Source organism: Oncorhynchus mykiss, chromosome 6 (assembly GCF_013265735.2).
Source record: "Oncorhynchus mykiss isolate Arlee chromosome 6, USDA_OmykA_1.1, whole genome shotgun sequence".
Lineage (NCBI taxonomy): Eukaryota > Metazoa > Chordata > Actinopteri > Salmoniformes > Salmonidae > Oncorhynchus > Oncorhynchus mykiss.
Window position 1 is genome coordinate 22,360,725 of NC_048570.1, and position 15,648 is coordinate 22,376,372.

The window sequence follows — 15,648 nt, forward strand, 5'->3', positions numbered from 1 at the left end:
TGGAACGAGTTTGACACCCCTGCCCTACACCGAGGACCAGTACATGTACTATTCTATCTCACCACTATAGAGCGTCATTGAGCCAATTTTACTGCCATCCCAACGTATTGCTGCTGGGTGAATGTTACAAACCTGACATTAGATGATGTGTGGAATTAATATCACCACTCACAATAAACTCCAAACTCAACTGAAAATTTACGGAAGAACAGGAAAATACATGAATGACTTTATCACTAATGATAGTGGTTAGACGTGTATTTGTCCTATCATGATGTTAAAATACAAGTAAACTCACCTACGACATCATTCTGTTCAACTTCCAAGGGATGGTCACCATAGAAGCCTGAAAAACAAAAGAGACGTGAAGACAGAAAGACAATCAGATATCACTAGATACACTATGCATACAAAAGTATGTGGACACCCCTTCAAATTAGTGGATTTGGCTATTTCAGCCACATCCGTTGCTGACAGGAGTATAAAATCGAGCACACAGCCATGCAATCTCCCTAGACAAACATTGGCAGTGGAATGGCCTTACTGAAGAGCTCAGTGACTTTCAACATGGCACCGTCATAGGATGCCACCTTTTCAACAAGTCAGTTTGTCAAATTTCTGCCCTGCTGGAGCTATCCTGGTCTACTGTAAGTGCTGTTATTGTAAAGTGGAAACGTCTAGGAGCAACAATGGCTTAGCGGTGAAGTGGTAGGCCACACAAGCTCACAGAACGGGACCGCAGAGCGCTGAAGCGGTAGTGTGTAAAAATCATCTGTCCTCAGTTGCAACACTCACTACCGAGTTCCAAACTGCCTCTGGAAGCAACGTCAACACAATAACTGTTCGTCGGGAGCTTCATGAAATGGGTTTCCATGGCCGAGCAGCGGCACACAAGCCTACGATCACCATGCGCAATGTTAAGCGTTGGCTGGAGTGGTGTAAAAGACGCCGCCATTGGACTCTGGAGAAGTGGAAACGCGTTCTCTGGAGTGATGAATTACGATTCCAGATCTGGCAGTCTGACGGACAAAGCTGGGTTTGGCGAACGGCAGGAGAACGCTCCCTGCCAAATACATAGTGCCAACTGTAAAGTTTGGTGGGAGAGGACTAATGGTCTGGGGCTGTTTTTCATGGTTCGGGCTAAGCCCCTTACTTCCAGTGAAGGGAAATCTTAACGCTACAGCATACAATTACATTCTAGACGATTCTGTGCTTCCAACTTTGTGGCAACAAAGGCCCTTTCCTGTTTCAGCATGACAATGCCCACGTGCACAAAGCGAGGTCCATACAGACATTTTTAGTTGAGATTGATGTGGAAGAACTGGCCTGAACAGAGCCCTGACCTCAACCCCATCAAACACCATTGGGATAATTTACAGGCTGACCACACCACTCGCGTCGCGTGCACGAGCGTTGCAAAATACATTTCGAAATCTATGTTACTCAATTATTGCATCCACACTGCTCGCGCGCGCCAACGAGCATCTGCGTTGCCAAGGGCTAAAATAGAAATCAGTTCTATTTCGGATGCAGATCGCGCTGCTGGTGCAAGTGCAAGCTAACTAGCTAAATTGCCATAAATGTTTAATGGTTTTCGTCCTGTCCCCAAATTAATATAATTGGTTCAGACTTTGTTTTGATATTTTAACCTGCGTGTCGTGATTGCGTTGGTATGGGGGGACAAAATAAATTCATGCACGATGGCGCACGTGCGCAGCCGGTTTGGGTTATGTGTTAGAACACCGACTGCGAGCCAGGCCTAATCGCCCATCATCAGTGCCTGACCTCACTAACGCTCTTGAGGCTGAATGGAAAGCAAGTCCCCGCAGCAATGTTCCAACATCTAGTGGAAAGCCTTCCCAGAAGAGTGGAGGCTGTTACAGCAGCAAACTCCATATTACTGCCCATGATTTTGAAATGAGATGTTCGACGAGCAGGTGTCCACATACTTTTGGTTATGTGTTGTAGCTCTTGCTGTTGCCACTAATTGCTCATGTGGACTATGAAGTGAGACCATTTCTGTGCCTAGTCCATCAGTACCATCTATGCTGTGCACTGGGTCTAGACCAAAGAGCCAGGGTTCTGGTCTAGAAGCACGGTTTCAACAGTTTTGCTTCACACCTCTCTGATTCAGAGGGGTTGGGTTAAATGTGGAAGATACATTTCAGTTTACTGTATTTAGTTGTGCAACTGACTAGGTATCCCCTTTCCCTTTAACTGACGCCTGGCACAGAGGACAATTTCCATAGACAGCCACATAGAGAAGTCAGATTAGTACATTCCTAATAAGACACTTATTTGTGCACAAAACATCCATATAATTATTCAAATAAATGTCACTGAAGCTGATTTTGTTTTTACATCACTCAGAGCCAAAGATATACACATTTTATATTCATCCAATGCCTGACATATTTTTGGATTACGCGATGACGTCGTTGCTGCTCGCGCTGCTCCCTGTGTGCACTGAGCATTAGTGTGCATGTGATGTTGGTCCATACAAACCGGATGCAACCCGAATATCGACCGTCCATGAATCGGCGTAAGCGAACATGAGTAGATTACCTTGGAAATAATGGTCAGACATCTTGGACAGTATCCAGTTATTTTTATACCTCAGAGATCTAGACCAATGACTGACATTGACAGGGGGCAGTCATTCTTCCCTGGTCTAGACGCCAGTCCACTTCTCACCTACACACTCAATGACAAGCCATCATTCAAACACAACACAGTAGCGCCCTGTCAGTATACTATATAACCCCCCCCCCCCCCCCCCCCCCACCATCACCGCCACCATTATAGTACACCCCCACCCCGCTCGTGTCAGCACACCACCCTGCTATCAACAGCTGTAGACCCCTGACCCGACACACGCTAGCCGCCCCCGTACCCTCGACTGAACACACTGGCATATGGTGTCCCTCGAGCAAACACACTGCACCAACACAGACACAGGCAGACACACATGCCCAGCTCAGACTCACAGACACACAGTCACATATGCCAGGCTCAGACACACAAACACACACACACACACACACACACACATACACACACACACACAGCACTGAATTACAGTATAACCCAAAACATGGTTAGCACAAACAAGAGTTAACTCATTCAAACTCATTCTCACTCCATACATTGCCAACAGTTATTATAATTAATAATAATAATAATAAATATTAATACTAAATTGTATTTTGTAGAGCACTTTTCATTTACATACATAAATCACAAAGCTTTTTACATTGTGAGCAACCATTAAAAGAAAGAAGCTTCAATAAACAGTGCTAAAAACATAATATGAGAAAAAGATTGGCTAAAACTTCAATGACAAATTCTGAAACACTTGTGTTTTAGCTAAGAATGGGACAGTCCCAGAGAATAGAAACGAATGGAGCTCCAGTGTGTGGTTCCTTCGATAATCTTCCTGTCACCCCACTGACAGCCTGGGGCTGTGAGGGATTCAGCAGCAGCCTATACTATGCAGCTTGAGCCTCCTCCGCTGCAGCCCATTGTGTGTTGACAAAGAAGGGCCGTCTTTAACCTCTAAAACCTCTGCAACCTTGGCACAATGAGCACACAATCATAATAACATACGGGCTCTTAAGCGTTCTCTTCCCTCCACAGGGATAAGAGGCCAGGCATGCTCAACAGAGCTCTCAAACCTGTCATCGAAATACTGTAAGTCGTTCAGTATTTCTTTAGAAACCTCATCTCCGAAATAACTCATAAGAACAGCATGCTGTAGTCCAGAGGGTGTACCTGTCATATTACCTTGACCAAGTCAATTTATGATTCCTACTGTTGTAGTTTCTACATTATAATAACCATGTCCTCCTATAGAGAGAACAACTTATTCCACAAATCTTTCACCTTTTGCTCTTGTATTCCTGTGAGATCAGGGATTAAAGCATCCCCTCCAGGGCATGTTTTGTCTACCACCATCAGTACACATACTGATTAGCTGCTCAGCTCTGGCAACCAGCTCCATGACTCCAGCAGGGCCAATGCTAATGTTAATCACATTAACCAAGCTACAGGCTACAGACTGGGGAACACAAGCTAACCCACGGCTCCAGCTCTCCCCCTGCAGTCCCCATTAATGGAAACCCTTTACAACCTATTGAACAACCTCTTGGTACCATACTCAACTCAAAAACAACAACAATTGGGAATATGTGTAGTACAAACATTTTGGGTCTCAACATACTGTAAATCAAATTCAAAACACGTTTGAGAGACATTATATTCCTTTTCAACATGAGCCATATGGTGAGGGTAAGTATGTGAGGCCATGGTGGTGCAGAGGTAATATGATCATGTACAACAGAGTGTAACAGTAAGTGTCATGCAGCAATTACCCCTTATACCCCTACCCCTTACTATGTCCCCCCCCATGTCAGTCCATCCCCATCCCACCTCAGCACCCTGCCTCTACCCCAACCCATTACTATGTCCCCCATGTCAGTCCATCCCCATCCCACCTCAGCACCCTGCCTCTACCCCAACCCCTTACTATGTCCCCCATGTCAGTCCATCCCCATCCCATCTCAGCACCCTGCCTCTACCCACTAACATCCACCTAGCCCTTAGATCACTCCATCACTGTCCCAGATCGTCTGTCCCAGATGGCCAGTGTTCCGCTTGGCCAGTGGAGGGGCACGCCACCCTGTCATCTGAGTAGAGTGGCCTGGCCCCTACCTACCTGTCAGATTGGTCCTGGTTATCTCACCAATACACACAGTCACATCTATCACGTCACACTGGGAGGCCAGGCATAGAGGGAGGGAGGGATGCATAGAGAGAGGGAAGGAGGGAAGGAGGGAAGGAGGGAAGGATGGAGGAAGTGTGATTGACTGATCATGTTAGTTGCATAATGAGGGAGATCGGCCTAAATTTGACAAAGCGGGTTCAGTCATGAACTGATGCTCGGTCTGAATGTTAACACGCATTTGTTGTGGTACGGTTTTGGAAACATAAGGAACATATTTTTCATATCAGCAAGAAATCAATTTCAAAAAACAAAAGGTTCAATTACAACACACCTTTATAGGCTTAGGCTTAGGGTTAGTGTTCCCGCACGGCCATATCTTCGTGTAACATTGCTAGGTTGCTCCGAACACCTGTGTTTAAGCATATCTGGTGTAGTTCGTCAACTGGAGGCACACAGCTTGTGGATCTGTGCAAAACCGCTACAGTAAGTGTATCTTTTTATTTAAAATACTTTTTCTTGCTGATATGAAAGATAAGCGGCATATGTTTCGAAAACCGGTTTGAAAGCGTTGATTATTGACGTTTTTAAACGTTAAAGCACAGTGCCGGAATTGTAGTTCACATGGAGCCAACCCTGGGTGAAGCTAACTGCTTAAAACCCTAAATACAGGGAAGGGTTTTCGAGTGCTAGTTTTCCCCATATGCAGTATTTTGTCATTAATTTCTCCACAATGTATACAGTATATTGTTGTTCTTAACCTATTTTGCCAGGATCATGACTGGGCCTTTTTACCGAGCACAAGGTTAAGCATGCATCAAGGAAATGTTTGGTCAAGTTATTGATGCATTTCGGTTTCATTCAATTCAGTAATTTACCCGTTTGCAATCCTCCAATTGGATGCGATGTTCAGGTGGACATGAACACTTGCTGTTTATAGTAATGATTTGTTTGTTTGTAATTGGCGTGTCTCAGAGCTCCATGTCACCGTGTGTCTGTCAGGTCTGTGCGTAACTGATCACCGACAACGACGAGACAGCCTATAGGGAGGAGGTCAGAGACCTGGCCGGGTGGTGCCAGAATAACAACCTATCCCTCAACGTAACCATGACTAAGGAGATGATTGTGGACTACAGGAAAAGGAGGACCGAGCACGCCCCCATTCTCATCGAAGGGGCTGTAGTGGAGCAGGTTGAGAGCTTCAAGTTCCTTGGTGTCCACATCACCAACAAACTAGAATGGTCTAAACACACCAAGACAGTTGTGAAGAGGGCACGACAAAGCCTATTCCCCCTCAGGAAACTAAAAAGATTTGTCATGGGTCCTCAGATCCTCAAAAGGTTCTACAGCTGCACCATTGAGAGCATCCTGACTGGTTGCATCACTGCCTGGTACGGCAATTGCTCGGCCTCTGACCGCAAAGCACTACAGAGGGTAGTGCGTACGGCCCAGTACATCACTGGGGCTAAGCTGCCTGCCATCCAGGACCTCTACACCAGGCGGTGTCAGAGGAAGGCCCTAAAAATTGTCAAGGACCCCTGCCACCCCAGTCATAGACTATTCTCTCTACTACCGCATGGCAAGCGGTAACGGAGTGCCAAGTCTAGGACAAAAAAGCTTCTCAACAGTTTTTACCCCCAAGCCATAAGACTCCTGAACTGAACAGGTACTCAAATGGCTACCCAAACTATTTGCATTGTGTGCCCCCCGCTCCCCCCCTCTTTTACGCTACTGCTACTCTCTGTTACGCTACTGCTACTCTCTGTGGCCTAGTATACATGCTATAGTAACTATAGCATGTTAGGTTATACCAGGCTAGTGACAGCCTCCCCACAGATCACATTCCTGAGCTAGAACAGAAGTGAGGCTTACATGAAAAACAGATACCTTCTACTAAAATTAGACTTCAATTCTACCAACTATAGTGTAGTAGAATTACAATTGGTAGAATTTAAGTCGAATTTGGTAGAATATATATATATATTTAATGATGTAGTACAATTTAACCTAATTTCCTTCCTATTTTGTGCTTTAGTTACATGGCCAACTTGGAATGCCAGAAAGGGATGGAGAATAAATATTTATCTTTGTACAGTAAAATGTCTTGAGTTTCTAACAAATGAGCTTCCTCAAGCTGAATGTGATATCTGTCGGCCCACAGTGACAGGATATTGATGGGAGGAAGCAGCCACAGATAGATCTTTGTTTCTACTACATTACACGTGAAAATGAATCACCTGCTATGTGTAGTGTCACAGACCTGTATGCAGTGTTCAATTCATCCTGTTCCTAGAGACAGTGAAGCATGTCTTTAAGGAGAGTTTCAGTTTGCCCTCAGCTCCCTGCTGTAGAAAGCCTTGAAGAAGCAGATGGGTAGCGTGATACACTGTTACCTGATATTAGTAGTCTCAGTCTGTATTACATGACATTAAATTAAGAGGGTCAGTGCTTCCTAAGTTGGGCTGGGTCACAGAGGGTAATTTGGCTGAAGTGGGTCATTGTTACTTGACTGGTGCTGTTACATTATATTTTACCTTTATTTAACTAGGCAAGTCAGTTAAGAACAAATTCTTATTTTCAGTGACGGCCTTCAATAACAGTGGGTTAACTGCCTGTTCAGGGGCAGAACGACAGATTTGTACCTTGTCAGCTCGGGGGTTTGAACTTGCAACCTTCCAGTTACTAGTCCAACGCTCTAACCACTAGGCTACCCTGCGGCCACTATAGTGCTTACAAAATCTACGTGAAATGCTACCCAACACTTGGTCTGAGACTGCAACGGATCCCCAAATTACTGTGCCCACTCATAAGCACTTATTTCTGCCTTCTCCTCAGGGAGTCACAACACAACCCTTCACTGTGGACTTGGCATAGAGCCAGATTAGCACCCTCACCTTCATCTCCAACATGACAAAGAGGCTAAGACTATTCACCAGAACACAGTGGATATATGTGACAGATTGTGGAGGAACTCGTGTTAGATCCACAGGCTGCGCTGTGGTCATTCCTATGACCTCAACACCTGACCTTTGACCCCTGTATGTAACACCACACAGCACAATGTCTACTCTGTCCTCCCCTCTGCTCCCTCAGGGCTACTCTTGGATGGACGGCTCACTCTCTCCAACAGGGACTCAAGTTCAGAGCAGCATTCTCCACTAAGTCAAGCTCTCAGTCTAAGATAGATCCTAAAGTTCAGTAACCTTTGTAGCTCAGTTGGTAGAGCAAGGTGCTAGTAACGCCAGGGTAGTGTGTTTGATTCCTGGAACCACCCATATGTGAAATGTATGTACACATGACTGTAAGTCACAATGGATAATAGTGTCTGCTAAATGGCATGTATTATTATTAAAGTAGGAGTCAGATATTGGGGCTAAGAGACAAATTAGAAGTTACACATCCCATTACCATGAAATGCAGTCTTCAGTGGATATGAGAATCTAAAAACTATATTACTGGAATAAAAATGTCCCCTCAAAAGCGGTGCGAGCTCATTTCAACATGCATTTTTCTGTCCTCTAGCCATGTCTGTTGTTAGAGAAGGTGATTTAGTTGAAAGTGCTGAGTGTATGTCTTTATCTGCCATAATCCTGCCAGCCCCTTCAGCTCAGCTCTCAGGTCAAGCCCTGGTCAGGACCACAGAAGATCTTGGGGGGGGGGGGGTCATTCAGTGCTGGTCGACCGACACGCTCAAAGGATCAACTTCCCTTTCATCATAACAGGGGTCAGAGTTTTACTACCACGCGCTGGGCTGGATAGCGAAATACACACACACACACACACACACACACACACACACACACACACACACACACACACACACACACACACACACACACACACACACACACACACACACACACACACACACACACACACACACACACACACACACACTCACACACACACTGATGGCTCAGAGGCATCTGATAATAACCATCTTATTACATGAGTGCCAACAACTAAGATAAAAGTTACGGGATCAACCATGTGACACTATAAGGAACATGTTATCTTCTTGATCTTTCTTTTGGGCCTCTCTGAGTCCTCCAGGCTTCTCCACTGGCCAACCATGTACTGTAGAATAGTGTGTGGGGATTGTGAAATTATGAGGAGAGCTGAGGACGAAAGTTTAGAAAGTCCAGATTGTTAACAGATTCCTGCTAAAACAGTCATTGGGAATGTGACTGTGTGTCTTTGCTGTTGATTGTGAAATGACTGTGGCGTCCGAGTCAGTAATATACTGTGCTGTCCTAAATCAGTGCAGATGGTTCAGGCAACAGATTCATGTATCTGTTGCCTGTCCCCAAACTTTTGAACGGTAGTGTATCTTTATCAACAGAGATTTATATCAAACATCCGTCACTACTCTATTGTTGATTGCACTTAGTTTGAGGGGCTAATAGGAATAAATGTATCAGTCAGGGGAAGCTGCTCTTTCATCGCCACTAACAACTCTGTCTCCTGTAGCATTACCCTGGCTCTGATTGTGAGATCCACAGGAAAGGCATCCCTACTCTACATACCAAGTTCAGTGTTTTACAGCTCCCTGTAAACTCATCCTTCACCCAAATTCAAACTCAAATTGAAGACGTTTATGACTCCTGGCTGGCCAGCGTGTTGAATATCACAGAGCCCTGACAAAAGCCTGCCCCTAGACTCACGCATCTGCGGTGTCACTGTACCAACTGCCTTGATGTACTTACAGTACTGCCTCCTCCCCAAAAAGCCTTTATGACACCCCACATCAGCCCCCCTGCATCTCAATACCAGCTGTTAGTTCCCTGTCCATCCCCTAAGGGTTCTGCTTTGTTTTCTGTTGGGCTGCTAGCTGGATGAATGAACAAAACATCTCTGTCCGCCTGCCAGTAACCTGCCTCGTTATTCCTCCTGGCCGGCTCAGTGGCTCTCCTCTAGCTCATGGCTCAAGTGGAGGTTGTAAATACTTTCCTGGGTTGTTTTGGGGTCACCAGAGACTTGGTCATTATTGCCTCAAGATCAAATCAAATCAAATTTGACTGGTCACATACACATATTTAGCAGATGTTATTGAAGGTGTAGCGAAATGCTTGTATTACTAGCTCCAACAGTGCAGTAACATCTAACAATTCACAATATACACAAATCTAAAGTAAAATAATGGAGTTAAGAAATATAGAAAAAATAAATGTTTTAACTAGGAAAGTCAGCTATGAAGAAATTCTTATTTATGATAAAGTCCTACCCTGGCCAAACCCTAACAATGCTGTGCCATTTGTGTGCCGCACTATGGGACTCCCAATCACGGCCAGTTGTGATACAGCCTGGAATTGAACCAGGGTCTGTAGTGACACCTCTAGCACTGAGATGCTGTGCTTAGACCACTGCACCACTCGTGAGCCCCAAACAATGTTGGAGTGGCATTGACTAAAATATAGAAGAATAGAATGCAGTATATACATATGAAATGGGTAAGGCAGTATGTGAACATTATTGAAGTGGCTAGTGTTCCATTATTAAAATTACCAGTGATTCCATGTCTATGAATATAGGGCAGCAGCTTCTAAGGTGCAGGGTTGAGTAACCGGGTGGTAGCTGGCTAATGATGGCTAATTAACAGTTTGATGGCCTTGAGAAAGAAGCTGTTTTTCAGTCTCTCGGTCCCAGCTTTGATGCACCTCTACTGACCTTGCCTTCTGGATGTTAGCGGGGTGAACAGGCTGTGGCTCAGGTGGTTTATCTCCTTGATGATCTTTTTGGCCTTCCTGTGACATCGGGTGCTGTAGGTGTCCTGGAGGGCAGGCAGTGTGCCCCCGGTGATGCGTTGGGAGGTTGCAGGCAGTGCAGTTGCTGTACCAAGCGGTGATACAGCCCAACAGGATGATCTCAATTTGTAAAGGTTTGTGAGGGTCTTAGGTGCCAAGCCGAATTTCTTCAGCCTCCTGAGGTTGAAGAGAGCTTGTTATGCCTTCTTCACCACACTGTCTGTGTGGGTGGACCATTTCAGATCGACGGTGATGTGTAGGCAGAGGAACTTGAAACTTTTCATCTTCTCCACTACGGTCCCATCGATGTGGATAGGGGCGTGCTCTCTCTGCTTTTTCCTGAAGTCCACGATCAGCTCATTTGTTTTGTTGACGTTGAGGGAAATGTTATTTTCCTGGCACCACACACCTCACCTCCTCCCTGTAGGCTGTTTCACCATTGTTGGTAATCAGGCCTACAACTCCTCTCCTCTCAACTCTGCAAACTTGATGATTGAGTTGGAGGCGTGTGTGGCCACACAATCATGGGTGAACAGGGAGTACAAGAGGGTGCTGAGCACGCACCCTTGTGCGGCAGCTGTGTTGAGGATCAGCGAAGTGGAGGTGTTGTTTCCTACCTTCACCACTTGGTGCCGGCCCGTCAGGAAGTCCAGGACCCAGTTGCACAGGGCGGGGGCCCGAGTTTACTGATGAGCCCCGAGTTTACTGATGAGCTTGGAGGGTACTATGGTGTTGAAGGCTGAGCTATATTCAATGAACAGCATTCTTACATAAGCATTCCTCTTGTCCAGATGGGATAGGGCAGTGTGCAGTGTGATGGCGATTGCATCGTCTGTGGTTCTATTGGGACGGTATACAAGTTGAAGTGGGTCTAGGATGTCAGGTAAGGTAGAGGTGATATGATCCTTAAAACCTCTCTGGGGTAGGGGGCAGTATGTTGACATCCGGATGAAAAGCGTGCCCAAAGTAAACTGCCTGTTACTCAGGCCCAGAAGCTAGGATATGCATATAATTGGTACAGGAACAATGGTGGACATATGGAAGCAAGTGGGGACAGCAGACTGGGATAGGGAGAGATTGAATATGTCCTTTAACACTCCAGCCAGCTGGTCTGCACACGCAAGGAGGCGGCAGATGCCATCTGGGCCGGCAGCCTTGCGACGATTAACACGTTTAAATGTCTTACTCACGTCGGCCACGGAGAACAAGAGCCCACAGTCCTTGAGAGCAGGCCGTGTCGGTGGCACTGTGTTATGCTCAAAGCAGGCGAAGAAGATGTTTAGCTTGTCCGGGAGCAAGACGTCAGTGTCCACGACGTGGCAGGTCTTCCCTTTGTAATCCATGATTGTCTGTAGACCCCGCCACATACGTCTTGTGTCTGAGCCATTGAATTGCGGCTCTATTTTGTCTCTGTACTGACGTTTTGACTCTTTGATTGCCTTACGGAGGGAATTATTTTGAATTTATATACATATACTGTATATTTTTTAACCTTTATTTAACTAGGCAAGTCAGTTAAGAACAAATTCTTATTTTCAATGATGGCCTAGGAACAGTGGGTTAACTGCCTTGTTCAGGGGCAGAACAACAGATTTTTACCTTGTCAGCTCGGGGATTCAATCTTGCAACCTTTTGGTTACTAGTCCAACAGTCTAACCACTAAGCTACCTGCCGGAATAACTACACTGTAAGTATTCAACCATATTCCCAGTCACCTTGCCATGGTTAAATGCGGTGGTTCGCATTTTCAGTTTTGCGCAAATGCTGCCTTCTATCCACGGTTTCTGATTTGGGTAGGTTTTAATAGTCAAAGTGCGAACAACATTTGCTATACACTTCCTGATGAACTCAGTCACCGTGTCAGTGTATATGTCGATGGTATTCTCAGAGGCTACCTGGAACATATCCCAATCCGCGTAATCAAAACCATCTTGAAGCAAGGATTCCAATTGGTCAGACCAGCATTGAATAGACCTTAGCACGGGTACTTCCTGTTTGAGTTTCTGCCAATAGGAAGGTATGAGCAAAATTGAGTCGTCATCTTTTTTTGCCGAAGGGAGAGCGGGAGAGGGCCATTCCGGAAAATGGAGTAGCAGTGGTCGAGTGTTTTAGCAGCGCGAGTACTACAGTCAATGTATTGATAGAACTTCGGTAGCGTTTTCCTGAAATTCGCCATCTTGCTTCATCTCTTAATATCTCCATCTCCATAAACTCAAGTAATGTACCTGCCCATAGGTGCAAATAAATTAGCTTTCCAGTGTGTTGACTGCAATACAGATACAGATCACGCAGAATGATACTTGATTGTGTCCTGTGATTGACATATTCAAACTATGGTGTGTCCTGTGATTTCAGTATGGTACGTGTATTGCATTGACTAATGTGTGGTGTTGATACATGAGGGCTGCTGGTTGATGCTTGTGGACCTATTCTCTGCTCTCTGCATCATTACAGGGATGACCAGAGGAATGTGTTGCCTGGTAACGGCACTACTGTCAGTGCCCAGGGCCAGGAGGAGCACCCAAGAGAGCAGCATTACATTGTGTCCTTCCTAACAGCTCTGCTGAGGCGGTACATGGTCATCATTGGGTCACTGTCATTGTTTGGCTATCTCCTGCCAAAGCATCCTCTTTAAAGACAGTGAAGAATCAACAGATTGTGATGCTCATATCATGATCAGTATTGTATAATACTGAAGCAAAAAATATATTTCTAGATATTTGTAAAATATCAGTAAAATCTCAAAAGTTGCTGAAAATATTTATGGTGGTGTTTGTTGATTTCAGAAGGTAGATTGTTCACATTTATGCACAAATATACTTTAAATGTGTATTGTGTCTTCTAAAATAATCTTCTACATAGTATATCACATAAATCTAATTTAACAGTGTAATAAACGCACTGACGTTGCTGATCTCCCTTAGAGCAAATGCCCATTATGCCCATTATTTTCATAAAGATCTGTTTCTCTAATTACTTCAATCCTTATGTTTTATTCCATTGTACCAAACAATGTAACACACTCTGTCATTCCTTTACTATAATTCTGCCCTAAACATAGATTTTTTTTCAGATCTCTGTAAAGACTCATTCTAATTAGTCTTAATCTGAGTCATTTGTTAATCGAACACTTCTTGATATTGACTCATAGCTAAATATATTGTTTAATGAAATAAACTAAAAGGGAGAGGGAGTTTCAGCGTTTTGTGTCTTGTGATGGTGGCGTTGACATAGATTGGGAGATTGGAGATGAAGTTAAGATATTGGAGTCGAGTTAAAAATCTCTCTGGTAAAAAGGACTGATGGATCACATCTGCCTGCTGTGCCCCTCTCCCCCTCTCTGCTACCCCACCTCCTCTACTGTACTCTTTAATCATCATTCAGCAGCACCACAGGGATCGTATCCTGCCCTTCCTCCATCTCCACCCACAACACAGCTTGACCCCCAGAGAAAAGAAAGCCGCATGGTCCCTTGCCCCCCACCCCCGGCCTCTACCACAGTGGAGGGCTGACAAAGCACTCTCTTTCACTGCATCAGAAAAAAAGCTACCAGGCTCTCTCACCACCCTGAGGCTAAACCACAACAGATCCACACAAACATATTTTCCTATTTAACTTAATGTGAAGACAATTACATTAAAACAGACCTGTTCCATTGATTAGAGGCAAAAGTAGAAGTCCTGACACTTGGTCAATACAGATCAATGGAAATTGAATTTCTCATGGAATGAATTTAGAGATAAGCCAAGCTATTAGATAAGCAGTAAATAAGTATATTTTGACATTCTTCACTTCATGTCAGTGGTGACTGGTAGTACTGTAGTATAGCATGTTGTGCAACAGGGTTCTTGACCAGAGGGATATACACTATAATCAAGAGGTGCAGCATAGCCAGTACAGTGAGGACCTGACATACAGTGCCTTCAGGAAGTATTCATACCATTTGAGTTATTCCACATTTTGTTTTGTTACAGCCTGAATTCTAAATGGATTAAAAAACAACATCGATACACACAATACCCTATAATGACAAAGTGAAAACATGTTTTTGGAAAAAGTTGCTATTTTATTGAAAATGAAATACAGAAATATCTCATTCAAATAAGTATTCTCACCCCTGAGTCAATACTTTGTAGAAGCACCTTTGGCAGCGATTACAGCTGTGAGTCTCTAAGTAAGTCTCTAAGTGCTTTCCACATCTAGATTGTGCAACATTTGCCCATTATTCTTTTCAAAATGATTCAAGCTCTGTCAAATTGGTTGTTGATCATTACTAGACAACCATTTTCAGGTCTTGCCATAGATTTTCAAGTAGATTTAAGTAAAAACTGTAACACGGCCACTCAGGAACATTCACTGTCTTCTTAGTAAGCAACTCCAGTGTAGATTTGGCCTTCTGTTTTAGGTTATTGTCCTGGTGAAAGGTGAATTCATCTCCTAGTGTCTGGTGGAAAGCAGACTGAGCCAGGTTTTACTATATAATTTTGCCTGTGCTTAGTTCCATTCCGTTTCTTTTTATCCTGAAAAACAACCATATCCATAACATGATGCAGCCACCACTATGCTTGAAAATATAGAGCGTGGTTCTCAGTAATGTGTTGTATTGGATTTGCCCCAAACATAACTCTTTGTATTCAGCACAAAAAGTTCATTGCTTTGTCACATTTTTTGCAGTATTACTTTAGTGCCTTGTTGCAGGCAGGATGCATGTTTTTGGGACATTTGTATTCTGTACAGGCTTCTGTCTTTTCACTCTGTCAATTAGTTTAGTATTGTGTAGGAACTACAATATTGTTGATCCATCCTCAGTTTTCTCCTATCATAGCCATTAAACTATGTAACGGTTTTAAAGTCACCATTAGCCTCATGGTGAAATCCCTGAGCGGTTTCCTTCCTATAAGTGCCTTTCTTTGTGAGGCATTGGAAAACACCCCTGTTCTTTGTGGTTGAATCTGTGTTTGAAATTCACTGATAGACTGAGGAGCCTTACATAACATTGTATGTGTGGGGTACCGAGATGAGGTAGTCATTCTAAAATCATGTTAAACATTATTATTGCACACAGAGTGAGTCCATGCAGCTTTTTATGTGACTTGTTAGGCACATTTTTACTCCTGAACTTATGAAGGCTTTCCATAACAAAGAGGTTGAAGACTTGAATCAAGACATTTCAGCTTTTCATTT

At 44.2% G+C, this 15,648-nt stretch overlaps 1 protein-coding gene across 1 annotated transcript in view; it reads right to left on the minus strand.

Annotated features, from left to right (window-relative positions):
* nr6a1a (nuclear receptor subfamily 6, group A, member 1a) overlaps positions 1 to 15,648 on the minus strand; it is a 114,377-nt gene that overhangs the window by 96,102 nt on the left and 2,627 nt on the right. Inside the window, exon 2 of the mRNA XM_021605625.2 lies at positions 299 to 346. Coding sequence (XP_021461300.2) covers positions 299 to 346 — 48 coding nt within the window. The remainder of the gene's footprint in view (positions 1 to 298; positions 347 to 15,648) is intronic.